The sequence below is a fragment of the Papilio machaon genome, chromosome W (genome assembly GCF_912999745.1).
Source record: "Papilio machaon chromosome W, ilPapMach1.1, whole genome shotgun sequence".
Taxonomy (NCBI): Eukaryota; Metazoa; Arthropoda; class Insecta; order Lepidoptera; family Papilionidae; genus Papilio; species Papilio machaon.
In genome coordinates, this window is record NC_060015.1 from 444,096 (window position 1) to 466,910 (window position 22,815).

General features: G+C 47.9%; 3 protein-coding genes across 3 annotated transcripts; all 3 read left to right on the forward strand.

Moving 5' to 3' along the window:
- The first annotated feature begins 1,725 nt into the window (after window positions 1-1,725).
- Window positions 1,726-2,550, forward strand: LOC123723312. The gene has a single exon (XM_045685895.1). The coding sequence runs from the start codon at window positions 1,726-1,728 to the stop codon at window positions 2,548-2,550; it is 825 nt and encodes a 274-aa protein (XP_045541851.1).
- Window positions 2,551-15,043: 12,493 nt separating this feature from the next.
- Window positions 15,044-17,009, forward strand: LOC123723313. The gene is made up of 2 exons (XM_045685896.1): window positions 15,044-15,103; window positions 15,189-17,009. Exons 1-2 carry the CDS (start codon window positions 15,044-15,046, stop codon window positions 17,007-17,009), a joined length of 1,881 nt encoding a protein of 626 aa, XP_045541852.1.
- A 4,014-nt stretch (window positions 17,010-21,023) lies between these two features.
- LOC123723314 lies at window positions 21,024-22,740 on the forward strand. Its single transcript, XM_045685897.1, has 2 exons — window positions 21,024-21,165; window positions 21,242-22,740. The coding sequence occupies exons 1-2, from the start codon at window positions 21,024-21,026 to the stop codon at window positions 22,738-22,740; spliced, it is 1,641 nt and encodes a 546-aa protein (XP_045541853.1).
- The last annotated feature ends 75 nt before the right edge of the window (window positions 22,741-22,815 follow it).

The following is a 22,815-nucleotide window of genomic DNA, read 5'->3' on the forward strand; positions in this document are numbered from 1 at the left end:
CGCCCATGGACATCTGCAATACCAGAGGAATTGCAAATGCGTTGCCGACCTTTGAGATGGTGATACGCTCGCTTCTTGAAGGACCCTAAGTCGTCGTGGTTTGGAAATACCGCCGAGGACAGACCATTCCACAACGCGGCCGTGCGCGGCAAGAAATTTCGCGAGAACTGCACTGTTGTGGAATGCCAGCCGTCCAGATGGTATGGATGGTACCTGGCGGTCTGTCGGGTCGTCCGATGACGAAACTCGGCGGCAGGAATCGATCCAAACAGTTCTTCGGAACACTCCCCGTGGTACAAACGATAAAAGATGCAGAGGGAACTGACGTCCCTCCGCAAGGCCAGAGTATCAAGCCGATCGGTAAGAGCTCGGTCGTTGACGATTCGAGTCGCTCTCCGTTGTATGCGGTCAAATGGAAGAAGCTGGTATTGGGGTGCTCCCGCCCAGAGGTGCGAGCAGTATTCCATGTGGGGCCGAACTTGCGCCTTGTACAGTTGTAGGCGGTGGCCCGGCTGGAAATACTGCTTCGCCCTACTGAGCACACCCAGCTTTTTGGAGGCCAGCTTGGCCTTGTCTTCCAAGTGACCGCGAAACTGAACGTCACTCGATATGTCAACGCCGAGAATACCGATACTGGCTGAGGCAACCAGGGGAGTGCCCTCAAAACGAAGATCTACGACAAAGGGTTGTTTTTTAGCGGTAATGGCGCACACTTGTGTCTTTTTAGGATTGAATTCAACGAGATTTCGTCGACCCCAATCCGAAACTTCACCCAGTAGGGTCTCCAGTTCAGACACAAGTTTGGTCCGGTTGTCATCGGCAGTAGCCCGAGAAACATTGGCACGGGGCGTATACAGTGCGTCACACGTGCTATCGTCTGCATAACAATGAATGTTGCTAAGTTGCAGCATGTCATTGATATGCAGAAGAAACAAGGTGGGCGCAGTACACAGCCCTGTGGGACACCAGCGTTGATTGGTTTCGGGTCAGAGCACGCACCGTCAACAACGACCTTGATGCTCCGACCCTCCAAGAAGCTAGAAATCCAGGCGCATAGTTTCTCGGGCAGCCCGTAGGAAGGCAACTTCGCAAGAAGTGCTTTGTGCCACACCCGATCAAAGGCTTTGGCCACGTCCAAACTAACCGCCAGGGCCTCCCCCTTGCCCTCGATTGCCTCCGACCATCGATGCGTGAGGTACGCAAGAAGATCACCAGCTGAGCGACGTTGTAGGTGACCTTCTACATATTCCAAAAAACACTCCACAGTCACACATACACACTCTTACATAACACACACACACACACACACACATAAATACAGGTGCTTGACGAGTGGTCGACGTCGCGCGTGACAACTAATTTTATTGACCTCTGATTGGCAATTTCAAAATTGCAACGCACAGCTGAGCGGGGGTCACTGACCGGTTTTGCACACGCACCGGACTTCAGTGGAGTTTTTACAGTGCCGCGATATACCACGCCGCTTACGATTTCTCAACCTGTGCTTTGTTTCTCGAACAGTGATATTTATCTTTCTCCTGTTACTTTTACTTTTCTTCGCTGTGTTGTACTCTCCTTCTATTTATTTATTGGTGTGTGTACGAGTGAGAATAAATTGTGTTGTGAATAACGGTCGCATCATTTCGCTACCTCACACCCTCACATCACCGCATCTCTCACCTTCCAACACCCCACACCACATTGGTGACCCCGAGGAGCATCAAGATGAGCAACACCGAGGATGCATTTCAGGAGGCACGAAGTTTGCAAAATGAACCTTCTGACCATGTATGTAAGGTTGGAATTCGCATACCACCGTTTTGGCCGGAGGAACCCGAGATATGGTTTGCCCAAGTGGAAGGTCAGTTTAGCATTGCCGGCATCACAAGCGACTCGACCAAATTTAATTATGCCATTGGTCAGCTGGGAAACCTATACTCCAAAGAGGTCAAGGATTTAATTGTCAATCCACCCTCCACCAACAAATTTGAAAAATTGAAATCGGAGCTGATTAAAAGACTAAGTGCATCAAAAGAAAAGAAGTTGACACAGCTGTTGATGCATGAGGAGATGGGTGACAGGAAGCCGTCACAGTTTCTTCGGCATCTTGAGAGCTTAGGCGGATCGCAAATCTCAACCGACTTTTTGAAGACAGTTTGGGTCAGCCGGTTACCTACCGGCATTCAGACGGTTTTGGCCGGACAGACTTCTACCACAATTGAAGAGATGGCGGACATAGCAGATAGGATCAATGACCTGGTCCCCTCGACACCTCAGGTGGCATCAACCAGCCGACAGAGTGAGAATGTCGACTTGGCCAGGGAGATCGCTGCTTTACGAAAGGAGGTCCAACAGCTGGCCCTCAGGCAACGAAGCGGCAGATCAAGAACCAGGTCCCGACTACGCGACCGTCAGCGCTCTTCGTCGAGATCCCAGTCCAGCTACCGGCGACACCCAGTCTGTTGGTACCACTTTAAATTCGCTGACAAGGCGACAAAGTGCTGCCCCCCATGTGACTTCAAGTCGGAAAACTCCAGAGGCAATCGGTAATGACGACCGACGATTGCCCTTCTTCAACTGGTCGCCTGTTCGTCACCGATCGCAAATCCAAGACACAGTTCCTGGTCGACACTGGGAGCGACCTCTGTGTCTTCCCGCGGTCGCTGCTGCGAGAGCGTCGTGCCCGGACTACGTATCAGCTAAGTGCCGCTAATGGTTCTTGTATAAACACATATGGTTATGTTCATTTACAACTTGACTTTTGTTTACGTAGAACTTATAAATGGCGTTTTGTTGTTGCCGATGTGACTAAACCTATTATAGGTGTAGATTTTTTAAATCATTACAATTTAATAGTTGACTGTCGTAACAAACGTATTATTGACAATACAACATTTGTAACAGCTTGTGCGTTGCGAGTTAAATGCAACGACATTTCATCGGTCAAAGTCCAATCGGGTGACTCGGGTTACCACAAAATTTTGTCGGACTTTCCCGATATTACTCGACCATCCGGCACGCACCGTATCATACCACACAACACGGTACATCACATTCGCACAACACCAGGACCACCAGTTTCATGTTCACCTCGTCGCCTCGCTCCTGACAAATTAAAAATCGCTAAAGAAGAATTCCAGACCATGATTGAATGCGGTATCGCTAGGCCGTCTGAAAGTCCTTGGTCGTCGCCGTTACATTTGGTACCCAAAAAGGACAACGGTTGGCGTCCTTGCGGGGACTATCGGATGTTAAATGCCAGGACAATTCCCGATAGGTATCCTATTAGGCATATACAGGACTTCGCTCACAGTATAGCAGGGTGTAAAGTGTTTAGTACACTGGATTTAGTAAAAGCGTACAACCAAATACCTGTGAGTCCAGAGGACATTCCCAAAACTGCAATAACAACCCCTTTTGGTTTGTATGAGTTCCCGTATATGAATTTTGGTCTTTCAAACGCAAGCCAAACGTTCCAGAGGTTTGTAGACGAAATGACAAGGGGACTTGATTTTTGTTATTGTTACTTAGACGATTTTTTAATTTTTTCAAAGGACGAAGTAGAACACAAAGACCATTTACGTATTATTTTCCAACGTTTAAAGGACTACGGTATGGTGATTAATGTGTCTAAGTGCGTTTTCGGGGCCCGAGACGTGTCATTTTTAGGATATCACATCTCCGCGAGTGGCACCAAACCACTAGACACTAAGATAGAAGCGATTAAACATTTTCCCATTCCTACTAACATTCGTCAACTTAGGCGTTTTCTAGGAATGATTAATTTTTACAGACGTTTCTTACCGCGCGCGGCAGAATTACAAGCGCCACTAAACAAGTTATTAGTTGGCATAGTAAAAAACAACCAGCCGATAACATTGAAAGATGAGTCACTCGATGCGTTCGAGCGCTGTAAACAATCCCTTTCAGACGCTGCGTTATTAGCGCACCCGGATTGCCAAGCGAAACTCGCACTTGTTACCGACGCATCGGACACAGCTATCGGCGCTGTATTGCAACAATTTACTGATAACGCATGGCAACCGCTTGCATTCTTTTCGCGCAAATTAAGTCCATCTCAAGTTAAGTATTCACCTTACGACAGAGAATTATTAGCTATTTATGAAGCCATTAAATATTTTAGGCACATGTTAGAAGCTAGACATTTTATTATTTATACTGACCACAAGCCGATCAGTTTCGCATTCCACGAAAGGAAGAAAAACTGTTCGCCTAGGCAGTATAGGCATTTAGATTATATCGCTCAATTTACTACGGATATTCGCCATATTTCCGGTAAGGATAATGTTGTTGCCGACACTTTATCGCGTGTCGAAGCGTTGGATCAACCTCTAGACTTAGAAGCCCTAGCTAACAGTCAGGCTACGGACCCCGAACTTCAAAAATTAATTACTGAAGGTTCGTCGTTACGTCTAGAAAAATTAGCATTGCCCGGGTGTCGAACCCCATTGTACTGCGATGTAAGTACACCGACGTCTAGGCCATTTGTTACTAAATTTTTCCGTAGACAAGTATTCAATTGTTTACATTCGTTGAGCCATCCAGGCGCTAATACAACAGCGAAGTTAGTCACAGAACGCTACGTATGGCCGAGTGTTAGAAAAGACTGTCGTGAATGGGCAAAAACCTGTTTAGATTGTCAGCGCTGTAAGGTTACGCGACACGTTAGCGCACCGCTAGGCACATTTAATTTGCCCCGCGCAAGATTTAAACATGTACATATCGATCTCGTAGGGCCGTTGCCGTTATCGGATGGGTATCGATATTGTTTAACTTGCGTTGATCGCTTCACTCGGTGGCCCGAAGCCGTACCCATCGCGGATATTACAGCGGAGACAGTGGCTAAAGCGTTGCTTTCGTGCTGGATATCTCGTTTTGGCTGCCCGACGGATATTATAACAGACCGCGGCAGGCAGTTTGAGTCGGCGTTATTCCAACACCTCGCGAAAATAGCCGGATTTCAGCACAAGCGTACGACTGCTTACCACCCAGCAGCTAACGGTCTCGTTGAACGCTTCCATAGACAGTTGAAAGCGTCCATAATGTGCCATGCGCGAGAAAAATGGACCGAGTCTTTGCCGTGGGTATTGTTGGGAATACGATCTTCATTTAAAGAAGACTTGAATGCGTCCACTGCTGAACTCCTGTACGGGGAGCCTCTTAGGTTACCCGGGGAATTTTTTGACCCTTCAAGTAGCGGTACAACTGATGTCAGTGACTTCATCGCTAGATTGCGCGCTTTTGCGCAAAAGTTAAACCCAACCCCGGCCTCGCGACATGGAAACAAAAGCGTTTTCGTTTTTAAGGATCTCGCCAATACCGGTCACGTCTTCCTGCGCGAAGACGCGGTGCGGGCGTCATTACAACCTGCGTATACCGGTCCTCATAAGGTCGTTTCTCGGAGTGACAAATCTTTTACTATATTGATTAACGGGAAGGAAGTGACAGTCTCGATTGATCGTCTTAAGCCAGCGTACATTTTATGCGACAGTAACAACAGTACCGCAACTAATGACGAACCTGTGACTGCGGAGTATACGACCCGTTCGGGACGTAAGGTAAAGTTTACCGATTTTTATCGCCCTTAACCAGGTCTCTGGAGGGGGGTGATGTAGGTGACCTTCTACATATTCCAAAAAACACTCCACAGTCACACATACACACTCTTACATAACACACACACACACACACACACATAAATACAGGTGCTTGACGAGTGGTCGACGTCGCGCGTGACAACTAATTTTATTGACCTCTGATTGGCAATTTCAAAATTGCAACGCACAGCTGAGCGGGGGTCACTGACCGGTTTTGCACACGCACCGGACTTCAGTGGAGTTTTTACAGTGCCGCGATATACCACGCCGCTTACGATTTCTCAACCTGTGCTTTGTTTCTCGAACAGTGATATTTATCTTTCTCCTGTTACTTTTACTTTTCTTCGCTGTGTTGTACTCTCCTTCTATTTATTTATTGGTGTGTGTACGAGTGAGAATAAATTGTGTTGTGAATAACGGTCGCATCATTTCGCTACCTCACACCCTCACATCACCGCATCTCTCACCTTCCAACACCCCACACCACAACGTTGTCGGAAACCGTACTGACGATCGCTAATCAGCTGATGCTCCTCTAGGTACCTCATAAGTTGGCAATTGATGGTCATTTCCATGACCTTCGAGAACAAGGTGGTAATGGCGATCGGCCTGTAGTTGGACGGATCTGAGCCATCGCCTTTTTTTGGGATCGGGTGGATTATGGCAGTCTTCCATGATTTCGGGACAACGCCTAAGGAGTAGGAGAACCGGAACAGGCGCGTTAAAACCGGTGCCAACTCAGGAGCGCAAGTCTTAAGCACGATGGGGGGTATCCCGTCAGGCCCACTCGACTTGTGGATATCCAGAGATTGCAGCGATTTCCGCACTGATCTCTGGATAAACTGGATTTCGGACATAGAGGTCTCGCCGCATGGAATTTTCGGCGGCGAGTTACCTTTGTCATCCAGAGTCGAGTTGGCCGCGAAAAGAGAGCCCAGAAGATCGGCTTTCTCTTTTGCGGTGTGGGCCAGCGAGTCATCCCCCCTGCGCAGGGATGGTAAGGACGGCATACAGAAGTTCCCCTGCACAGCCTTGGCAAGAGACCAGAAAGCACGAGTTCCCGAAGGAAGGTGCACTAGCCTCTCACCAATGCTGGCCACGTGTTCGGACTTTGCCTTGGCAATCACTCTTTTGAAGGACCTGGAGGCAGAGTTATACTTCTTTTTTAACTGGCTGGTATTTACATCCCTAGCTGCTGATGCCTTAGCCCAGGCTCGATAACAATCCTGCTTGTAGCGCGCAGCTAATTTGCAGGATTTACCAAACCAGGGCCGAGAACTGCCCCCGATGGGCACAACTGAAGACGGAATGAAAAGATCCATCCCCTGAAGCACCACATCAGCGACAGAATCAGCAACAGCGTCGGGATCATCCAGCCTGAAGCAAACTCTCTCCCATGGGTAGGATGCAAAAAAGGACCGCATCTCATCCCAGTCTGCTGACCTATAGTGCCATACTCGGCGAAAGCCATTCGGTTTAAACCGTGGGCGACGCGAGATGGGCACTGTGGTCCGGATCAGGCAGTGGTCCGACGAGCCTAAAGGGGCTTCAACGGAAACCTTATAGCTGTCCGGATGTGAGGTCAGCAGAAGGTCCAACAGGGAAGGTGTATGATCTTCGACATCTGGGATTCGCGTGGGCGATGTGACCAGCTGCGTCAGATCATAAGACAAGGCAAAGTCGTGGACAGATCTCCCCGCATGATCGGTGGTACGAGAGCCAAGCCAATCGGCATGGTGGGCGTTGAAGTCGCCTAGTACCACGATTTCAGCGGAAGGGATCTGTGCCAGAACGGAATCTGTAGCCGTTTGGACTTGCTCTTTCAGTGCTTCCATAACTGTGATTGGATAGTGTGACTTTTGTGGCAATGTTTGTGTTAAATTAGAAAGGAAATAGATAGCCAGTGGGTAACTAACACTCACATGTAAGTACTGAACATAGACACTACTTAATTATATTTTTAAATTATATTTGTAATTGGGAGCTGATAAAAACTGTTTAACTTATTTCACACCTACCCTCAAACTCCAAAGCTACAAATACAAAAAGTATTTGTATTTGTAGCTTTGGTGTTAATTTTATCTAAGCCAGTGCTTGAGTTTATGTCTAAATCTTCAATGATTTTACTTACCTCGTGTGAGTTGCATGGTTCTAGTTTTGATAGTTCAGGAATAAGTTTGTCTATTTTAGTTATGAGATGTGTTGATATGTTATGGTAATGATCCGGTATTTGTTGTGCTAGTTTTGAGCCTATTGTAGAAAAGTATTGGTTAAAGATCTCACAGATTTCATTTGTATTGGTAATTAATTCAGAACCGAGAAGAAGTTTCGAAGGAGCACAACTTTGTTTAATTTTATTATTAGTTATATTATTTATAAGGGTCCACATTTTCTTTGGCTTCTTTAAGCAATTTTTGAAAAGGTTTAGATAGTAAGAATTTTTCGTATCTCTAATTTCTTTTGATAAAGTATATTTTTTAAGTTTGTACTTTTCTTCTAGAGATTTATTGTTAGGGTCTTTCTTATGCATTATCCATAAATTGTTCCTTTCTTTTATTCCATCCAAAATGTTTTTATTTATCCAATCTTTCTGGGGTGGATTAAGTACCTTAGTTTTAGTTTCTTTGTTATCCTTAATATATTGCTTTATTTTTTCTTCTAAAATGGTGTAATTATTAGTAGCATCTATGCATCTCTCCGATTTTACCGATTCATATAATTTATCGTAGTTGATTACTTCGTAGCTTGTGCGTACTTTTCTGGGTGGTTTAAATTTATTTACTTGAAAGTATATTTGTTTATGATCAGACATTGGTGAATTAACAATAGCGAGATTAAAGTTGTTGCTATTGAGGTTGGTGGTGACGTGATCTAAGATTGATCTTTTTGTGGTCGAGTCTCTTGTACAGTATGTTCTATTAATTTTGTTAAGTAATCTGTAACCGTTTTCTTGAATCCTTTTTTTTATACATTTTATGTTTTTTGTCCTTTGTTAATAAGTCAATATTGAAATCACCAAAAATTAACGCTCTCTTTCTCTGTTGTAATTGGGTTTCATATGTCTCTAAAAAGTCCTTGAAATTTGTATCGCCTGGATGGTATACACCTATATCGAGCGCATATCTTTGTATTTGTATCCATAGAAAATTATTTCCATCTTTGTAGGTTGATTCAATTAAGTCGTGTTTTAAGTTATTGTGTACATATGCAGATACTCCTCCACCTCTAATATCCGATCTATAATTGTAATAATGAGTGTAAGATGGGATCTGTAATTCAAGAGCTTGATTTTCTGTTGCTATCCACGTTTCAGTTAATAAGATGATATGGACAGTTGTAGGAATTGATTGAATGATGCATTTTAATTCGTCGAATTTACCTTTCTTTCGGATACTTCTTGCATTTAAATAGAGAAAAGTTAGCCACGATTTTTCTGTTTGTAAGTATTGGTGATCATTTACTATTTGATAAGTTATTGTGTCGTCTATAATTTTATTTACTATTGATTGTTGGAGTTTTTTGAAGAAGTTTTGACTATATTTGGTATTCCATTAATGTATTTTATGGTTATATCTTTCTCTCCGCTACTTATACGATGGTTTAATTCAGTTTTTGTTTTTTGAAAGTAATCTCGTTGCGCTGGTGTTTGGTCGGAGGATATTTTTATGCTTGTAGATATTTTATTTATGCTGCGTAGCACTTGCAAGGCTTCCTCAGGTTTATCAAAACAGACTTTAAGACCTCTCATTTTGCCCGGGACAAACTTGCCAATCCGAAAAATCTTGGTGGGCTTCGAAATATTTTTATTTATTTGAGATAGAATATTGAACACTTCGGACTCATCTTTGAGGGCTTTCTGTTCAGCACTTGAGGATGTTTGTTCTGGTACACCTGCAACAATGATGTTGTTTTCTCTTTTCTTCCTTTCTTGGATCTCATGTATTATCTGTTCATTAAGAGACAGTTGTTTGTTTTGAGATGACTGTGGCATTAATTTGAGTTCTTTAAAGTCTGACTCGAGTGTCATTATCTTATTCTCACTATGAGTTATTTTTGTTTCTAGTTGTGACAGTTTATTCTGCATTTGACTCTGTTCTGATGCTATTTTAGAGGTAGATAATTTAATCTCTTGGATACACGAAGTCATTTCCATTATATTAGTATTGATTAAATTTCTGGTTTGTTCATGGGCAGTTTTTAATTCACTTATTTCACCTTTGAATTCTACAATACTGTTTTTCATTTGATTCATTATTTGTGTGTTTGTCTCGACGTAGCTTTCTAGTAAGTAAGAAATACGTGCTAGTTCATTCCGAACTAAGTTAATATCACTTGAGCATTGACAGTCGCTGCGATCTGGGTATTTTCGCTTGCGAAAAGTAATTTGCGAGTCAATCACCTCTCCAGATATTTTTGAAAGATCAGGCTGAGAAGATTTTTTTGATGATAAAAGCAAGAAGGTTGAGATTATGTTATAGTTGGATTCAGGAAGGCTTTATATAACGGATAATTTTGTATAATGCACAATTGTATTTTTTGGATGTGATAAATGCAAGATGCTTCACTGTAATATACACGTTTGGATTCGGAAAGAATTTTTGGGACGAGTTTTTTTCTATGATGATGGACATTGAAAGATTATTTTAAATTTGCATAATTAAAATCAGAAGCTTATAACGTTACATTCTATGATAATAATGTATGATCAAAGATTTTTATTTTGTATAGGGTAGACTAGAAACTATGTGTAATATTTCTGTTGAATTCGAGATGGATTTTTAGGATGAAGGGTTTTTCGTGATGATGCATAATAAACTATTGTTTTGATATATTTTTTTTTTTTTTTTTTATAGGAGAAGGGGGCAAACGAGCAACGGACCGAGAATTATTTGATCCGACGCCCATGGACATCTGCAACGCCAGAAGAATCGCAGATGCGTTGCCGGCCTTTAAGGAGGGTATACGCTCTTTTCTTGAAGGTCCCTAAGTCGTAACTGTTTGGAAATACCGCCGAGGACAGAGTATTCCACAACGCGGCTGTGCGAGGTAAAAAGTTATATATGCCAGAAGCTTCAATAATAGTAAGTTTTATTTTGGTAATGAATGTTAGGTGTGGCAGAAAATTAGAGAGAGAGTAAAGGCAGTGAAATGCGTCTAAAAATGTAGATTAACGAGGAAGCGAGGTATGAAGATGATAAGAATTATGTTAGGAAGTGCAGAAGACATCTTAACCGTGCATGAAATGGTCGTCTAAAAGGACTTTACCTTCGTAGATGTATGGATTTTGAGGACGCGAGTGTGGCGTATTGAGGCATACGTATAACAGGAATGTCTGCCTGCCCCGTTGGCTACGGCACGAGTGTTTATGTTTATCATAGATATTTTTATTGGCATAATCGCTTCGATCATGACAATTATATTAACCAAGTAATAGATGTACGTGTAATGACTATATTATTGATGTTTATGTCGACGTATTGTGCCCCTTGGCTCATTACCACTCGTCGACGTCCCCGTAGTGGATCCCTTACATTATAAGACATGTCGGAACTACGACGTATATAGCCATGTTACTGTAAGTCAAGTATCTACGACTAGTATAAGATCTATCTTTGATTTTGTCACAACATTTTTGTTTATCAAGAGACCGAGAATAGATTGTCTGGGAAGTTCCTGTCTCTCGGCACCTCAGAGTGTGACGCATGCATTAGCAAAACCAACATTGATTCAGTAAAAGCGATAACAACTCGAACGATACAGAAACATTTGAAACTATAATAAACTACTGTTTCTAACAATATATCAATTTGATGTATAAAATACTTGTTTTTGCTTCTACATGCCTCATACTTGGTATATAAATGTATTTTTATCTTAAAAAATAATAACAACTCAGATAATGTATTTAATTATTTTGCTTAACGTATGTATTAGGTCCTTACATATGAAATTGGCGTTTTGTATGGGAGGAACAAAAAGTCGAATATTTTTTAATATAATATATTTAATTAATCAAAGTTTGAACCATTATTTTCTATGCACTTTTGCCATCTCATAGGTAGTTCATTGATCCCTTTACTAAAAAAACCAGTCGGACGGGAATCAATAAAATCTTTGAAGGCGATTTGGACTGCCCCATCGGAGTTGAATTTTTTCCCTTGCAAGAAGTTATCCAAATTTCGAAAAAAATGGTAATCTGTTGGAGCAAGGTCCGGGGAGTACGGAGGATGTCTTAGACTTTCCAATTGAAGCTCTTCTAATTTAGTAGCCGTCTGTTGCGCAGTGTGTGGTCTAGCGTTGTCGTGAAGCAGCAGTGGCGTGGAGCGATTGACCAGCCTAGGTTGTTTAGCCGCTAGCTTTTCCATCATGGTTTGCAATTGCTGACAATAGACATCAGCCGTAATAGTCTGGCCAGATTTGAGAAAACTGTAATGAACAATACCGGCACTAGTCCACCAAACGCTTACAAGTAACTTTTTTGGGGTTAATTTTCGCTTGGGGCAGGATTTGGATGGCTGGTCAGGATCCAACCATTGCGCTGAGCGCTTCCGATTATCGTAAAGAACCCATTTCTCATCACAGGTAATGATTCGGTTTAAAATACCTTCATTATTGTGCCGGTTTAGTAATGTAACGCAACAGTCGACGCACGTTTGCCGGTTTGCTTCAGTCAATTCGTGAGGTACCCACCTATCAAGCTTTTTAATCTTCCCAATTTGCTTCAAGTGAATTAAAACAGTTTTATCACTAACATCGCAGCCTGCAGCTAACTCGGACGTGGTTTGCGATGGATCCGCTTCCACAATAGCCTTCAACTCTTCATTATCAACTTGAGTCTCAGGCCGTCCACGGGGCTTGTTCTGCAGATCGAAATTTCCAGAACGAAAACGTTGGAACCAAAAACGAACTGTGTTTTCTTTTGCAACACGACCGCCATACACATCATTCACCCTTCGAGTCGTTTCCGCAGCACTAGTGCCACGGCGGAACTCGTACTCGTAAATAATGCGATATTTTAAGTTTTCCATTTTGTAAAATGAGTGACGCAAATAGAAAAAACAGAAGAAAAAAAACAAATGAATGACGGTCATCGAACCACAAATACATGAGTCTATAGCTGTACAAATTTGAATTTGGAATTCCTTACCAAAGAGGAGAAATTCGTGATTAAAGTGGCCAGTACGAAAAACGCCAATTTCATATGTAAGGACCTAATATACACTTGTAAGGCTAACTTTAATTTCCTACAGAACATCACATTCTGAAGTCACAGAAACAAGAATTGTTATTTGATAAAATATTAAATTGTTGTTTTAAAATTTTATCACATGATGAAATAGTATTTTAGATTGTTATGTAAATATTTTGCTTTGTTTACGTACATTTTTTTTGTTAGGATTTATACTTTTGTTGGATAAGTTTCAATTATAATTATGCGAAGTATATGAAATTAATAATTTTAATTCTTATTATGCGCAATTATGATATAATTATGAAATCAATGTATAAGGAATAAAAAAATCTTGATGTGTAAAAATGGAAATAAATGTTTTAAAAATATGATGCCTTTTTGTTACGTAAAAATCCAATACCCCACAACCAATTATTTCTTAAATACATTTAAAGTGTGGAATGGCCACTGTCGTGAGGATAATCAAGCAATCAAAAATACACTTATTAAGTACTCTTTCAGAGTGCCGGCGGGCGCGGGTGCTAGCGCGGGCGCGTGTAAATCAAAATGTAAGCAGACGCCATTTGCGTTCACAGTGCTCCCGCGAGCTACGCGTCTTCATGAGGCGGGCGCGGGCGCGGGTGGCGCGGGAGTTTCTAATGGCTCAGTCCGCCCGTATCGTTCACAGTGATATATCGTCTGTTAGGCGACTACGCGTGTGGTTCTAAACCATTTTGATTCACCTGTCGAAGCGTCGTCAATCGTCATGGATATCAATACTGAAGTATTTATATCTGCAGTACAACATCGCACGGCTATTTGGCAAAGCAAACATCTGCAACATTTAATAGTAATAAATCAGCGTATAATACATAAAATTCTCCAAAATTTTCTCTTCCTTTATTTAAATCGTGTGTGCCAAACTTCATATATTGAAATTTCCATTTCAAGTATGAATTTTCCATTAATAAAAACAAATCTTCATCCATGTCTTCTAAATACGTAGCAAAGTTTGAGAACGATCTATCACATGTGCAATGACACTCCTAGCTCGATCGCCACTTTGAATACGCAGACGCCAAGACCCGAACGCCCGCGCCCGCCGCCGCACCCGCTAGTGCAGTCTGAAGAGTACCTAACACTTACTTCAATAATATTGAATTACAAACTGTTTCGAAAATCTGTTTCTATGCGAAGCCATTAGTCCATGTTAAAAATATAATAATAATAATAATAATAATAATAATAATAATCTCCCTGACCCTTGGCCGTCTGGTCTCCCCTGCCGAGGGAATCCCGCCTGGCTAGGATTATTTATGTATGTATGTATAGTGTGTAATTTAGGTTTTATATATATGTATTTATCGTAAATACGTAGTATATTTATTAGTTTTTATTTTACCATTATTTATTTACTTTATCTATCATATAAAAACCAGCCAGGCGGAGACAGAATTAATATAAAAGAAATAATAATAAGCCTTTTATTTAACATGCCATCCTACAGTGATTACAATTTTTTTTTTTTTTTTTTTAATGAATAATAGGTTGTCATGTTCCCTGCTGGGTATAGGCCTCCTCCATGTTTCTCCACTTGTCTCTGTCTGCAGCTGTTCTCATCCAAGCTTTTCCCGCTATTTCTACTATATCGTCTGTCCATCGGGCTTTGGGTCTTCCTCTTTTCCTCTTGCCTCTTTCTGGACCAGACCATAGCGTCGCTCGCTTCGTCCACCTGGCATCATCGGAGCGCATCACGTGTCCCGCCCATTTCCATTTAAGGCGCCGCGCCTGCTGTACTGCATCTATTAAATTTGTTCTTTGTCTGATGGTACGACTATTGAGTTTTTGGCTTATTTTGATATTAAGAATGCTTCTTTCCATAGCTCGTTGACAGGAACGTATTTTCGTTATAGTATTACGGTCAAGGATCCATGTTTGGGCGCCGTACAACAAACTCGGAAGTATGGTCGAGTCTAAGACTTTTTTCTTTAATTTGAGAGATAATTTCGACTTCAGTATTTCTTTTAATGACCAGAACTTTTTCCACGCTATTTTTATTCGTCTATCAAGTTCTTCTTTGTGCCTCGTATTCTTTATAGATATTTGTTTTCCGAGATATACATAATTTTCAACGTATTCAATAGGCATTTGGTTTACTGTAATAGTGTCTTTCGGGCCATTGGTAGTTATTTTTGTCTTCGATGTATTGAGATGTAGGCCGACGTTTTTGCTAGCGTTGCTTAGCTCTCTCAGTATGTCTCTCGCAAACAGCGGGCGCACGCAGAGGGTCATGCTGACGCGCTGCGACTCGCTTGTAATGGACAGGGGCGCTACGGCGTCCAACACCGATTTCGACTCGGACTCATCGGCCGCCAGCTACATGTCGGTCGTGTCTGGAGAGTCCAAAAGAAGGGCCTACCTCAAAAGAGGACCCTTCTGACCCGGAGGAGACAAATGGTGCTACTCCCGCCAAGGGGGCAGCCCACAAATCAAAACGAGGACGGGGCCGGCCCCTCAGTACGGAGTTAGCCGAGGCCGAGGTGGCCGCGTCGCTACGCACAGCGAGAGAGGCAAGGGCCTCCATACCATCCGGCCCGGCTCATCTCTCGCTGGTGGAAACCGAGGAGGACCAGACAAGTGTCGCCCTCAACAAATGCGTGGAGGCGTCACTTAAAACAATCATAGACGTGGCAACCAAGTCCACCAATATAAAGGGGACGTTGGTGAAAGCGCTGAAGGAGGCGGCGGCAAACATCAAGGCCGCCGTCTCTCAGCTAAGAGAGCGGACGATGTCGGAAGAGATTGCGCGGCTGGAAGCAGCAAACGCGCGCCTCCAAAGAGACATGGAGGAGCTACGGCGCGAACTCAAAGATATCGACAAGCGCCGACCTGCCCAGCCTGGCGAAGCAGATATCCGGCAGCTGCTGGATGAAGTATCGCGTGCCAACGTGGAAATGTTTGGCACCATACTCAACGCCAGGCTGGCAGGACTAGAGGATCGTCTCCTACCCGAACCGCGGCGCCGGCCCCCACTGGCGGCGGACAGGAGAGAGGAAGACGACGCCACCCCCGCTCCGCTCCCTAAGGCGAAAAAGGGGGCGACGAAGAAGGGACCAGCCAAGGAGCCCCTGCCCACAACATCGGGCACCGGGGCCCAGGATCGGGCGGCAACTTCGGCGGCGGCCCCAGGCGAGGCTCCGCCCAAAAAGAAAAAGAAGAAGAAGAAGAAGAAGCAGCCGAGCCTGGCCGCTAAAGAGGCCGCACAGGCAAGGGACAAGTCTGCCCCTACGCCCGCCGAAGCCCCGTGGACTACGGTAGTGTCCCGCGGGGCCAAGAAAGCGGCCAAGAAGGCGTCCAAGGGGCCGGACAAGACTCGCCCCCCCGAAAGACCGAAGGTCAAACTACGAGCCCCAAAGACCGCGGCGGTCACCCTCACTCTCGCTCCGGGAGCAGAGAAGAGTGGCGCTACGTATGCCACGGTCTTGGCCGAGGCGAAGAGCCGCATAAACCTCGCGGAACTTGGCATCGCCGACGTCAAGTTCCGCAGGGCGGCCACGGGCGCCCAAATGTTGGAGGTGGGGGGCGATGCAGCCTCGGAAAAGGCCGACTCTCTGGCCGCTAAACTCAGGGAGGTGCTCGGCCCGGAGAAGGTCAGGATCGGCCGGCCGGTGAAATGCGCCGAAGTGCGCATCACTGGCCTCGACGACTCTGTCACCGCGGCCGAGGTCGTGGAGTCAGTGGCCAGAGAGGGAGGCTGCGCGGCCGACGATATAAGGTCGGGCAAGCTCGCCTTCGGCCCGAGGGGGGATGGCTCCCTCTGGCTGAGCGTGCCGGTGGCGGCCGCCAAAAAGGTGACTGACGCCGGTCGCGTGAGGGTCGGCTGGACCTCGGCCAGAGTGGTGCTGTTCGCCCCGCGGCCGACGCGGTGCTTCCGCTGCCTCGAGACGGGACACATGGGTGCCAAGTGCCAGTGTGAGGTGGACCGCAGCAAGTTGTGCTTCCGCTGCGGAAAGCCAGATCACCGGGCACAGGACTGTTCGGCAGACCCGAACTGCCCCGTCTGTGAGGCGGCGGGCAAACTGGCGGGCCACTCGATCGGCGGCGACGGCTGCGTCACCGCCGGGCAGAAGTCGGCGCGCAGAGAGAGAGGTGCGCCTAAGCGATGGCCTCGGCGTAAGGCCAAGAAGGCCGGAGTGGAGCGGATGGACACCAGTTCGTAAGTGGACACCATCCGACTCCTACAATGTAACATCAACCACTGCGCCCGAGCACAGGACCTGTTGGCCCAAACCATGGCGCAGTGGTTGATAAATGTAGTGGTGGTTGCCGACCCGTACGTCATCCCCTCTCGGGACGACTGGGCGGGTGATGTCGGCAACCTGGTGGCCATCTCCGCTCCGGCCCGCGGCGGCTCCCCCCCTCTCCGAAAGATAGCGAGAGGCACGGGAAGCGTGCTCGTGGTTGTCGGGGGAGTGGCCATAGTGGGGGTGTACTTCCCACCCAGCTGGCCCCTCGCCGACTTCGAGCGCGCCCTCGCAGAGGTGCAGGCGCTCACGGCGCGGGTCTCCCACCTCCCCGTGATCGTCGCGGGGGACTTCAACGCCAAATCAACGGCTTGGGGATCTCCCGCGACGAGTCCGAGGGGGGAAGAGCTGGAGGACTGGGCGGCCGCCTCGGGGCTGATGCTCCTCAATAGAGGAAGGGAGCTGACCTGCGTGCGCCAACAGGGGGGGTCCATCGTGGACCTCTCCTTCGCATCCCCGGTCTTGGTGCCTAAAATCTGTGGTTGGAAGGTCGAGGTGGATGTGGAGACGTTATCGGATCATCGTTATATTAGATTCGACCTCTCCACTTCCGCCTCGGCCACGACGAACTCGCCACGCACCACGGCCGGGGACGGCCCGCGCTGGGTGCTGGGGCGCCTGGATAGAGAGATGGCAAAGGAGGCGGCTATAGTCGCAAGCTGGGCAGCCAACTCTGATCCCGTCGATTCCGCCGAGGACGTGAACGCGGAAGCGGACCGGCTGGGCGAGTTGCTGGCCAACGTCTGCGAGTCGTCTATGCCGAGGGCCCAACCGTTCCGTCCGCGTCGGCGAGTGTACTGGTGGCGTCCCGAGCTGCGCGAGCTGCGACGGGCGTGTGTGGCGTCGCGTCGCCGGTACACTCGCTGCCGAAGTCGTCGAGTCCGGGATCAGAGGATGGAGGAGGAGCTGTACCAGGCGTACAGAGCCGACTGCTTCGCTCTCCAGGTCGCCATTGCGAAGGCCAAGCAGGGAGCGTGGAAGGAGTGGCTCCAAACGCTGGAGGAGGACACGTGGGGCAGACCGTACCGAGCGGTGCGGAAGAAGCTTCGACCCTGGGCTCCACCGATTACAACTACGATGGAGCCACAGTTGGCGGAGGAAGTGGTCGGGGCTCTCTTTCCGCACCGGGTAGGGTCTGCCTTGCCGATGGAGGAGGCGGTCAACGATGAGGTGGAGCCGGTGTCCGAACAGGAGGTGATGGACGCCGCCGTAAAGCTCCGCCTCAAGAAGACCGCCCCCGGGATGGACGGTGTGCCTGGTCGGGTACTATACCTGACTCTTCCCGAGCTCGGGGGGCGGATAAGGGCCCTTTTTACCAGCGGCCTTAAGAAGGGCCGGTTCCCCAGCTCGTGGAAGGAAGGTAGGCTCGTCCTTCTAAAGAAGGATGACCGCCCGCCCGACCAGGGATCGGCGTATCGGCCGATTGTGTTGCTCGGCGAGCCGAGTAAACTCTTCGAGCGCGTGCTCGTTGCTCGTCTCGCCGAGCACATAAATCTGAGCGACGCGCAGTTCGGATTCCGCTGTGGCCGGTCGACCATCGACGCGGTGTCCCGACTCAAGGGCCTAGCCGAGGAGGTAGTCGCACAGGGCGGCGTGTTGGTGGCTGTGTCGTTGGATATTTCAAACGCCTTCAACACGCTGCCCTGGACGGCGGTGATGGAGGCACTGCAGCACTTCCGTGTTCCGGGAAACCTGCAAAGGCTGATCCGGGACTATTTTATCGGAAGGGCTGTGGTGTACCCCACGAGAGACGGCTGGGCCCGACGGGTCATGTCGTGCGGTGTTCCACAGGGATCGGTCTTAGGACCGTTCCTGTGGAACATCGGTTACGACTGGGTGCTGCGCGGTGACATGTTGCGGGGGGTCGGCCTGATATGCTACGCCGACGACAGCACACACCGCGAGGCGATGGTTCTCGCCACAGCGGGGGTCGCCCAGATGGTCCACCGAATTCGGAGGCTGGGGCTCGAGATGGCGCTCAACAAGTCTGAGGCCCTGGCATTCCATGGGCATCGACGTGGGCCGCCTCGAGGCTCCCAAATAACGGTGGCCGGGACACCCATCACCATCGCAGGTAACATGAAGTACTTAGGACTCATCCTCGATGGTCGATGGGCCTTCCGGGAGCACTTCCGGCGCCTGGCTCCGAAACTGGTGCTCTCGGAAGGGTCCTTCCAAACCTGGGCGGCCCTGGAAGGGCATGCCGCCGCCTCTATATTTTTTTTTTTATATATTTTTACATCTACAGACGCTTGGTCCGTACTCTTTTCTGCACAGGTTTTAGTTATCTTTTTTTTTTATTTTATTAATATCCCTGTGCTACATTGTTTGTTCCTGCTTACTTATAAATATATATAATTTAACTTAATTATATATATATTTTTTTTAACCATTTACTATACTAAACTTACTAGCTAAATTACTTATATTATAACTTGTTTTTTTTTTTTCATATTTAAACTGTGGCGACGGATGTAGTGTTTCTCATTTTTAGGAGACCTTCTACGATCGCCGCGTCTCGGTTTCTCATCGCCATTTTTTTGGGCAAAAATGGCCGCCTCTACATGGGGGTGGTGAGGTCGATGGCGCTGTACGGGGCGCCCATATGGTCGGAATCCCTCAGCGCCCGTAACCGCATCCTGCTGCGACGTCCGCAGCGGGTGATGGCGCTGAGAGTGGCTCGGGCGTACCGTACGGCGTCATACGAGGCGGCGTGCCTGATCGCCGGTAGCCCGCCGTGGGCGCTCGAGGCCGAGGTCCTCGCGGCGGTCTATCGGCGATTGAAGGAAAGTGACCTCCGCCCGCATCCGTTGGAGGTCAAGCAGTGGAGGGAGGAGGCTCGCGACGACCTCTTCCGGAGGTGGGCGGAGGAGCTGGAGTCCCCGGGGCCGAGCCGGCAGTTGGTGGCGGCGATCCGACCCGTCCTGCGGGAGTGGGTGGAGTGCCGCCACAGGGCCCCCAACTACCACCTCACTGAGATGCTCACCGGGCACGGATGCTTCGGGGCGTATCTGTGTGGGGTGGTGAAAAGGGAGCCCACCGCGGACTGCCACCACTGCGGCATCGGGCGCACCTTGTGGCGCTAGACAAGGCGCCGTCGTGAGGGACCCGCGGGCGGCGAATCGGGGTTCGCCGCCTGCTTTGCAAGGGTCCCGTGCTGTAGGACTCCCCACGTGTTCCGGGGAGTCCTCGGCGAAGGCCGACGGCGCCTTCTGCTGAAGGCGTCGTCGCGGAAGTAGGGCCCGCCGCATCTCCGTGTGGCGGGCAATCCGCAGACGGGGCCGTGGTGGTGTGCTTTTGCGTTCCCACGGCCCCATCACAAGCGGAGAAGGCGGAACACCGTTGGGTTTTGGTGAGTATACCCGGCGCCCCTATTGGCGCAGGGGGAGTCTCACATAACCGCCCGCCTCCCCCGAAGGGCGGGCGGTATGCTTAACACATTTCCCAACGTTAAAAAAAAAAAAAAAGAAAAAAAAAAAAGGGTTATCGTTATGGTCGTCTGCCGGATGTCGTTCCGTGTGCATCGTTTCTAGAGGAGCTCCGCGATTAAAATCCCCAAAAGTGGTAAAAAGTGATCGGATTTTAACGGGTGACATGTCGCGAGATGCGCCTCGAGGAGACGAAGCTATTGGTGTTTTCGGTGCTTCGAAGGGTGACGAAACAAAAAAGTTATTAGCGAAAAACTGTTTGACGCACGTGGCTTTTTTGTTACGTAATTAGTGTTATTGTGAAATTGGACGGTTTTATAACTTTGTAGATATTTTGTAAATATAATGTTAATGCGTTTTAATTTAGTTTAGCTTGTAAATTTAAATGTGTTTTCGTTTGTGCTTTACTTTATCTTGACTATATGTGTTGTGACTGTATATAATTGTGTTAGTTTAATTGTACATTCATTGTGTTCTCCGTCCGTGATCAAAAGATCACGCGATGGACAACACTGTGATGGATGAGGGACAGGATAATGTCTGTCTGAATGCGAACCTGCCGCTGTCTGAGGATGAGAGCGTGTCTAGGCGCCAACTCGGTGCCACGACTGCTGAGAAAGTTTCGCCGCGGGATAAGAACGGAGGTAAGGAGGCGCCGACTCGCACTTTGCGGAGTAATACCAAAAAGGGCGAGCCGTCCACCTCGGGACTTATACCTAGGTTCCCCTCTGGGACTTCCCAGAAGACCCTTAAGTATATCGCCTGATGAGCAGGCCGACCCAGCGGTAGCCCTCAAGGTGGCCTCAACGTCAACTCGAGGCCGCGGTAAGCGAGCTTTAGGAGCCTACAGCTTCCTAAAGGAAGCAAAGGAGTATTTGGCTGAGGGGGAGGAGAGCGGGGATGATGACTCTGATGCCACCTACCGTGCACCTTACAGAAAGATAGCGAGCCCAGTCCAGGCGACCAGGGGGCTTTACGAGGACGAAGACCACAGTGCCCCACTTGCCGTAACAGTGGAGGCCCTTGCTGCAGAGGCCCTGATGAACGTCGCAAAAATACAGGGCGAAGTTAAAAAGAGTGGACACCTTAAAGGCACAGTGCTTGGCCAGATTAATAAGGCCACGCAGGAAGTAATAGACGCAGTAGAGGGCCTACGATCTATTACACCAGAAGAGGAGCAGCGCAGACTCCGTGCTGACGACGCTCGGCTCGCAAGAGAGCTAGAGTTGATGCGTAGAAAACTACGAGCCTTTAAAGAAGCGTATGCTGAACAGAACAAAACCCCTGTGGCATCGAGGAACACAGCTGGGGTCCAACCAGGTGTAGAAGAAATAATAAAAGAGGCTATGGAAGGAATGAGACGCGAGCTTCTGCAGTCGGTGGGCGGAATGGTCAACGCCCGCCTCGAAGACCTGGAGATGCGTCTCCCTGCAGAGCCTGTGATACGACCACACCTGAACGCCGATCAGCGACAGCCACCACCGCCCCGCCACAGAGTCCGTTCTGGTTTGGCGATCAGCGCTATGAAAGGAACAGCCGATCAGCCAGCCCAAGCCAAGGCTGCTCAGCCAGGGCCCAAGAGGGTCCCGAAGACGAAGGCGAGGCCGACTGTCCCTCCGCCTCCTCCTCCCCCCAAGGGAAAACAGAGAGACGGAAATGAAGAAATGGCCTCCTCAACTGGAACAGGACCAGTGCAACAAGACCAGATTCCTCAAGAAGCGCCATGGTCGAAGGTTGTCGGCCGTAAATCAAGGGGAAAGGCTCCGACCCAGCCCACTCTCCAAACTGTGGAAATCCAAAAAAGGGCCGTGGTCGCCCCAAAGCCTATCAAGATAGTGGCCCCCAAGACGGCGGCCATTATGATAACTTTGAAGGAGGGGGCGACCATAGCCACAACTGATGGCCAAATTGTTGCGGCCAAGTATGCGGAGGTCCTATCTAAGGCTAGGGCCTCTATCTCGCTTAGAGATGTTGGTCTGGAGTCGGTCAAGATACGAACTAGTATGACCGGCTCCAAACTGATGGAGGTGGGAGGGGAGACTCCAGATGAGTCGGCCGACCGCCTAGCCGCAGAGTTGACCAGAGTCGTTGGGGATTTGGCGGATATTACCCGCCCAACCAAACTGGCCGACCTTCGGTTTACCGGTTTGGACGACTCGGTCAGCCGCGAGGAGCTGGCGGAAAAGGTGGCGACGGCTGGGGGCTGCTCCCCCACCTAAGTCAAAGTGGGCCAAATCCGTCCCAGCTTCTGGGGCGGTGGCTCGGCCATCGTTAGATGCCCAGCGACGGCTGCT